The following is an 8,089-nucleotide window of genomic DNA, read 5'->3' as shown; positions in this document are numbered from 1 at the left end:
GTTACCATCAGTACATCTTTAAAAACATGCCACTGACTTCTCTCCATATTGATTTGGTACAAGACACATTCATTATGGAAAAAAAAATGTTTAAAACCTCATTCATATAGTCAAACTTTAAAGATATGATTTTAAAATATTCATTTATGTATTCATTCAGGTATGTGACAATCTCCGGCTTGTACCTCAGGATAATGAGGTTAAAATTATTGTTTCTTCCCTTAAGGAATTTACAGTCTAGGGAGGTGCTATACAACAAACTTGAAAAATAAAATAGTATCTTTTAAAAAAATAAAATTAAGTCATAATAATTCTGTGTTGTCTTTAAAAAACATTTTCACAAATCACTTTTTAAAAGTCCTAAAAATTTTGTAAAATGGTTTTGACTATAAAAAAATACATGAATTTAAATTCAAAGGTATATCTTATTTGTCAAATATTCCATCATATGAATTCTGCAAAGATTAAAGTATATTCATGTGAGGAAACTAGCAAAATAAATGTGAAAGGGACAGAGTTGAGACCTGGGACCTACAAAAAGTGATTTGAGGAGTATTGAGAGAAAACTCTTACCAAAAGAAATGCTCTCCTGTGGTATGTTGAGTAAAATATTCCATCACAGTCTCTAAGGTGTTGAGTCCCATTATGTGCAATATGGAAATGAGGACCTAGGGAACATAGCCCTGCCATTTGTAAATAGTAGATGGATGGGGCTTTCTAATGGTGAGTGGGAGATTTAGGTTTCCCCCAAATAACCCAAGGAAATAGTTCTGTCATTGTGAGCACTTAAGAGAGAATCCACACAGAACCATGCTGCATAGAAGCATCTCATGAGGGAAAGCAGGTAATTTCAACAGTGCTTAATAGGTTGACCAAAAAAAATGTGATTGTAGCAAAAATAGGACGGACAGTAAGAAGTGCTGAATTTAAGTATCTTCATCTAGTCCAAACAATAATTAGTGCATTTGTGATCACCAATACTGATGGCAGAATAAACAAGAATCTGTGAATTTTATCTTCTTTATGATCTACTATAAAACAGAACACAGTACAGCAGAAAGAAGAGGAACCTGAATTCTTATGGTGTGCTTAGTTCAGCCTTCCTTTTCTTCTTCCTCCTGCCCTCACTCCATCGTTTCTGAATGTTGCATGCCACTCCATGTGTTCATACAGTAACTGTGCAAAGAGAGCTGAGTCTCTCTCCAGGAATTATCCTTGTATGAACAAAACTACCCAGTCCAAGGCCACTCCTCTTCCCCTGTGAGCCTATAAGAAATGACTGGTTACTTCAGGGGCATGTGGATTCAGCTCTTTTGCTTCGATTTGGGACAATTCTGCAAGGCCATCCCAGCTCCAGTGTCCTCTGGGGGGTCTGCTGAGGCTTCGGGTGCAACCACACCATCCTCCAACTTTTACCTCTGCCCAGTTCTGCTTCCTAAACTCACTCAACTTATACACACAAAGCTCCACCTCAGAGTCTGTTCCTTGGGGACCGCAACATACTGCAGCCCTCAATGTTGGGTAATGCTTACCAATGCACACATTTCCATGCAACCTCCTGTCAAAGAATGCATATTGTGAGAAATATCAAATCAAAAAAACTGGAGCATAACATTAGTGAATAGAATAATCAATTGCAGTAGTATCAACAATTGATTTAATAGGATCTTAGCTCTAAAATTATGATTTTAAATGCATCTTTATGGAAACAAAACTATGTATTAATTTAAATAGTAAATCATCTTATGACTATTGATTCTGCATTCCAAGATAGAAGGCTTTCAGTGTGGTTTAAGTGTTTATTTCAAGGCTTGCATGAAACAGAACATTCTAATCCAAATAACAGAATTATACTGAGAGTATTTAGTCATTTGCATTATCAATGTAGTGCCTGGCAGTTTGAGATGAGTTGAAATTGGCCATGCAAATGAAAACTAGCTTAGCTAACATTCACAATCATTAAAGGGTGAAAATGACCTTAATTTCTAAAAAGAAAGGACATATTTAATGATCCCCTATTAGCTAACTTCCATTTTATACAATTACATGGGCACCTCCAGTCACAGAAGATACTTGGTATGGCTGAACAATTACCACTCTCAGGTGAAAAGTATTTGATGTTGCATGTTTCCTTCATTTAAATAGTTTTTTTTTTTAATTCCAAGAGATGAAAAGACAAAGCTAAAAAGCATTCTCTTAAAATTCCACCCCAATTAGTAGGATTAGAATATTAATGCCAACAAGCTATAAAACAACAGGATCTTCTTACACAGCCCCTTTACAGGAAAAGCAGAGGACCAGAGATCTACAACCAAGATATGTTTTCTCATGACCATGGAGACATTGCAACGGCTTTGTACTCTTCAGGTATTAACTGATGACAATTAAACATTTAGACAAGTGTAGATTATTTCATATACACCCGATCTAAAATGGTTAAAGGAGAGGCACTGAAATTTTTAGATTTCAAAAATTGCATTGTGAGGCCAAATGTGAAATGTTAATATCCCAACGTAAATTTAAGATACTCGTAAGAGTTACTTAAAATAATATTTCTAATTATCTTTTCATCCTTGACACAACAAAAAATATGCTCTTTTAAATTGTTTTTGACAGCTTTTGCCTATGGCTTTCACATGCATCTGAATTTTTTTCTAAGTCCACAAAAAAATTTTATTAACTCAGTAAATGAAGACCCAGTCACTTTGCATGTCAAACCCCCTCAAAAGGATGGGGTCGGGTTAGGGAGAAACCTGGCGTAGGAATATCTCCTATCCCTCAACAGAGAAGACTCGAGGGAGGAAGAGGGGCTATGCAAATAGGTTGCCAAAGGTGGGAAAGAAAGGGAGTATTAGATCAGGATGACAGCAGAAGAGGAAGAGGAGGATGGAGAGGGTGAGGGATCTGTTGAAGACCCAAGAAACACAAAGGGGGCTGGGGCTAGGGAGCCAAAGGAGGTGGGAAGTGTGGTCCTAGAGCCCAGAAATGGGGTCCATTCTGAAGCAGGGTGGCCCCTTGGGCCCCCTTCCCCATGACCCACTTGCCCCTGAGTTCCTTCCTCCAGCTCCTCCCCACCAGGATCCCGACGAACAGGCTGCTTGCAGATAGGGCAGGTCTTCTGGGTCTTAGTGAGCCACGGGTCCACACAGCAGCAGTGATAGGTATGAGCACAGGGAAGTACCCTCAGCTTGTCCCCATCCTCATATGCATCCAGGCAGATAGCACAGACATCATACTGGTCTCCCTTCTGAGAGTCACGTGTAGGAATCTGTTTCAGTTGCTCTTTGGTCAGTGGTTTTCTCTGGCGCTCTTTCTGGAGCTGAATACAAGGAACTCTCAACATTGCTCCCATGCCCAAAATTAGCACTCCCAAAATCCCCGAGAAAAGGATGAGGCAATAGGCCAAGAGGAATCCATCATCTGGGACCAGAAGAACCTGAGCCCCCTTCTGGTAGACAAAGAGTTCACGCAGGTACTTAGAGCTCCTCTCGCTGATAAACACAGACGGGATCCAGATCTGCTGCTGGATTCCCTCATTATTCCACAGCATGCTCAGAAGTTCATTGGAATTCACATTGTGCACCACAGCTGCACCATACCCAGCCTTCTGAGCATTTAGGACTTTGAGGTCAAAGTTGCAGTCAAATCTTGGAAGCAGTGCAATTAAAACTGACCCACGGACCTGGGCTGAGGGCGGTGGAGCAATGGGGCTGCAGGCGTTGGCTGGGCGAGCCTCCACAAGGAACCCCTTAATTCCCTCCCGGCTCAAGGCAGCCCCAAAGAGAGCTGGGAGGTCTGCAAAGTCCATGCTGCCATTGTGGTCTGAAGTCGCTCGAATGAGCCCCGTGACAGGAGCCGCTCCTCACAGCACAGTGGCCACAACCACAGGAAGACAGAGGGCCGCAAGGTGGATGGCAGCATTGGGGGAAAGGCTGAGAAGGCCACGTCTTGGTGGCAGATGCAGAAGCGGAGTTCTGAGCCCTCTCCCCCTTTCTTCGGGATCCCAGAGGTCCAACCACCCCCAGGTGCTACTCTGCAGCTACATGGGGGTATAGGGAAGGAACCCCGGCTCTAACTTGTTTAGTGGAGCTAGGAGAAGGACATTCATGTACCCTTTTCCTGTACACAGATAAAACAGGAAAAGAGGACAGGGGCAAGCACAGGTGACAGAAAAATCTTCTGGAAGAGCTGGGGAGCTCAAGGAGGTGGGACTTCCAGCCAGGTGGGCAGTTTTCCTATCCCCGTGCAAAGGGCTTCCGGTAAAGAAAGTCAGGCTGCTTCCGACATTGTACACTCAAGACGCAGCACTTCCGGTCCTCTCTTCCTTCCTCTCGCTGCTGCTGACAGTACCGCTGTGGTACCTTCAGGTCTCGCAAGAGTGCTCCCCACACTTCCGCCCCATCAGCTGAAATCTTTCAGAGTTTGTCTCCAGAGACCTCCTAACTCTGGTTTAGCCTGGCTCACTCGATCTTGCATGAAAACAAGCCAAATGGAGAAATTTCTAGCAGATTTTTTTTTTTTTTTCGGTAGGCGGGCCTCTCACTGTTGTGGCCTCTCCCGTTGCGGAGCACAGGCTCCGGACGTGCAGGCTCAGCGGCCATGGCTCACGGGCCCAGCTGCTCCACGGCATGTGGGATCTTCCCGGACCGGGGCACAAACCCATGTACCTTGCATTGGCAGGCGGACTCTCAACCACTGCGCCACCAGAGAAGCCCCACAGATTATTAATTTTGATGTAAGTTTTATGGCAGTTGATTCTAAGAATGTGTGCCAGTATCTACAAGTGCGAGTCCTTTGTTGTCCTATCTCCCAAACAAGTAACTGACATCTGAGATAATTCACAAATGCTGCCATTATGATACAGATAACCAAGGATCATCTGTATTAAAAGCATTTAACATTTTAATCATTTTATCTCAGTGACCCAATACAGTCTTTTAAACTAATAAAATTCTATTTCTATGTCAAACACAGTATGGAGATAGGAATAAAAATCTTATTTCTTCATGAGGACCAGTTTAGGCTAGAAGATGTTAACCTGCTGGGTGTTTGAACAGTACATTTTTCTAGGATATTGTAGAGACCTGGAGGTTTTGATGTAGAATTGGATCTATATGACCAAGGAAATAGCCAGCATATAAAATTGTTGAGACAGAGGTAGATTCTTTTCCTTGTGGGCCCATTTACAACATGAAAAAGTATCCCTTAGTTCTTAGATTTTGCATTTGCATACAGCTATCCTTTTTCTCTTTAAGTGGTATACCAAGAGGTCAAAACCTAGATTAGAAAAGGAAATTATAGGCCACTTTAAATAAAGATGTGCCTGATTGGCCGAGTCTGAAATGGAAAGGTTTTATTCTGAGCACACTGCTCCAAGTTGTCCCTCCAGACTTGGGTGGACAGCGTCTCACATTACAGTATTATCCTACCATTTTTGTACATTGGTTCCATTTGCTGAAATATACTTCCAGATTTGTTTCATCTCTATTTTCCTGTATTTTCCAATTTGGAACTAGAACAGGTTATTAAATGCCACTGTTCCTGCTTCCACATAACCCCTCCAAGGTGAAGCACAAAACAATAAGCTCCAAGTCCACCTAGATGTAAGACAGATGCTAGTCTAAACCATTCCTTCAGGATTTTCAGAGAGGTGTGGAGGAGAGAAGAGAGGAATACCAAAGTGGTCCTGCCAGCATTAGCTAGTAGGTGTCCTCAGTCTAAAAAGATTGAAGGACTGAGATGATTTCTTTAGAGAGAATTGTCAGTGAGCTATGTTGACAACCACACACATTCATGGGGAAGTGAGGTGGTGCTTCCCCTCAACCTCAAGCCAAGGAAAAGTGACTTAGAGACACTTGTGAAATTTGAGGCTCAGAGAAAGAGGAGGGGGGTACATTGGGTCAAGCTGCGTTTCCACACCCAGATAAGTTTCTCAAATTCCAAATATGGACCTTGCTATGGGGAACCCTTAGAAGAGATCCCATGGAGCACTTGATCTGAAAGGGCAAAGGGACACCAAAACAGAGGGGTGGATACTGGAATCTAGGGGCAGAGGAGAACTCTCAGATAGCCAGCCCAGGAAAGATATTGTCCTCATCAGATTAGGAGCCTAAAAGACTCAATAGAAAAAAATTGCCAAGAAATCCACCAAAGCAATGTATGAGACAAGGAGTCGATTTGGGATCATTTGCCGTGGGGTCAGGCACACACACCCCATTGCTACTGCACCAGCCACCTGTGACTATTCCCCTGGAGACCAGTTTTAGAGAGGTCAAGAGCAGAGGCTAACCAGAGACCAGAGCAGGAGGGGAGCAAAGACAAGAGAAGCCAGCAGAGTCCTCTCACCTGTCACCCCTAGGGCCTCAAACTTTCATAGCCTGATTTGGACCTGAGCTGGGGAAGGAAAGAATACTTAATGAGTCTGGAGTTTTATATTATTCCAGACTACATTAGAATTAGAACATATAGAATTATTCAGCTGTCTAGATGGAATGCTTTTGTGTTTAAAATGGTCAAAGGCAGAGTTGGACCCAGGCTTCTTTAGTCTTAGAGTTTATCAATTTGGAAAACTTCTTCAATTAAAAAACAAAACCAAAATCAAAATTGTGGTTTCAAAATCGAGAACAGAGCCTTTGAAGGGCATCTGCAAATGGAGGATCCTGTTCAGGGGGGCAAGACTAAATTTTCAAACTCTACTGTCTCTAGTGCAAGGATTCTGTCCGAGAAATAAAACTGCTGTGGAGGAAGTCATTTCTCCAAAAACCTACTGAACTCACCAAAAGGCTATAGCCAATTATTACTGAGATTCTATAAAATTTATGTTAAATATACATATTATTCACATGTATATTTAATATATAAAATATATACTATCTCCATAAAATTTATATATAACATTTATAGAGATAACATATATAATTATATATGTGTGTATAATTATGCATGTATGAAGATATAATTTTAAAATGTCTCTTAAATCAAATACAAATGCATTAGCTTAACTTGGTAAGCTATCTTCATTTTGTGGTTAGATAGTACAGATCAACTCCTCATTAGTTTTCACTAATGACCCATAATTATCTTAGTCCAGAACATTTAGCTTCTAAGGACTATCAGAACTATTTGCCTTTGCCCACTATTCTTCATATGAGAGGATATATTTTTAAGGATTTCCATAACTTCAGCAGCTTCCTAACTCTAGCTTTCCCAAAAGAAATAAAGCTCTCCTCCTCCTTCCTCTTCTCTGTTTAGAAATGGCCTTCTCAGAAAAGTTTAAACAAAAGAAAATGTGTAATATAGAACAATAGATCCCCTTGATATGGTATCAGGCAATCTGGGCTCTTGTATAAGCCTTCAAATCCATATTGTGTTCTTCCAGTGGGAGAAAACAATTAGTCAATTCAATAGTGGAAAAAGAGTCAAGTTGTTGATGGGCGTTGCATTATCTAAACAACTGGTGATCGTATAGATTTTTCTCAATTTTCAACTCACCCATGTTGTAGACAAAGAGACACAAAATTATTTTATTGAAATATAGTTATCAATCAATAACTCAAGTTTGTAAAAATAAATGATTTTTAAGAGTTAAAAAAAGAAAAGATATTAAATGTGAAGTATTCCAACATCTCAGCTGCCCTACAGTCTACCCTCTTTCTTTGTAGGTTTCCATGGCCTCTTCACCATCACTCTGTCTTTCCCCACTCCATTCTTTTGGGTAAGATTCTGCATTTTCCAGCTTGTAAGGGATGATTTACTTTTAGAAGATGGAGCTATTGGAGAGAAGAAGAAAACGGAAAGGTGGAAGGAGTTAAAGCAGGGTCCAGATGCGTTGTCATCTTGCTATTTCAATAACTGCAAACCCTCCGTAGTATTAATTTCTAGTCTTCCAGTCTCTGACCATCCATATTACCTTTCTACTTCACTCTCTCTAGTGCTTCAGCAATTACACCATCTTGCCATTTTTTTTCTCTCTTTCCTCCCTTTCTTCCCAGGCCTCATATCCTCTTTCCTCCTCCCCAACTTTTACCCTGGTCAGTCATTATCACCCCTCCCTTGCACATACCCTCAACTCCCTTGCCCCTCTCTTCAT

At 41.3% G+C, this 8,089-nt stretch overlaps 1 protein-coding gene across 1 annotated transcript; it reads right to left on the bottom strand.

The window, feature by feature from the left end:
- Nucleotides 1-2,851: 2,851 nt before the first annotated feature.
- On the bottom strand, nucleotides 2,852-3,904 carry LOC309820093 (E3 ubiquitin-protein ligase RNF167-like; the record flags this gene model as incomplete). The annotated part of the gene is made up of 1 exon (XM_082650598.1): nucleotides 2,852-3,904. The coding sequence occupies exon 1, from the start codon at nucleotides 3,806-3,808 to the stop codon at nucleotides 2,852-2,854; it is 957 nt and encodes a 318-aa protein (XP_082506724.1). The 5' UTR covers nucleotides 3,809-3,904.
- Between the last annotated feature and the right edge of the window lie 4,185 nt (nucleotides 3,905-8,089).

Source organism: Grampus griseus (assembly GCF_964374135.1).
Source record: "Grampus griseus genome assembly, chromosome: 3".
Lineage (NCBI taxonomy): Eukaryota > Metazoa > Chordata > Mammalia > Artiodactyla > Delphinidae > Grampus > Grampus griseus.
Note: the sequence above shows the minus strand (reverse complement) of the source record. Positions and strands in the feature narration are given on the sequence as shown.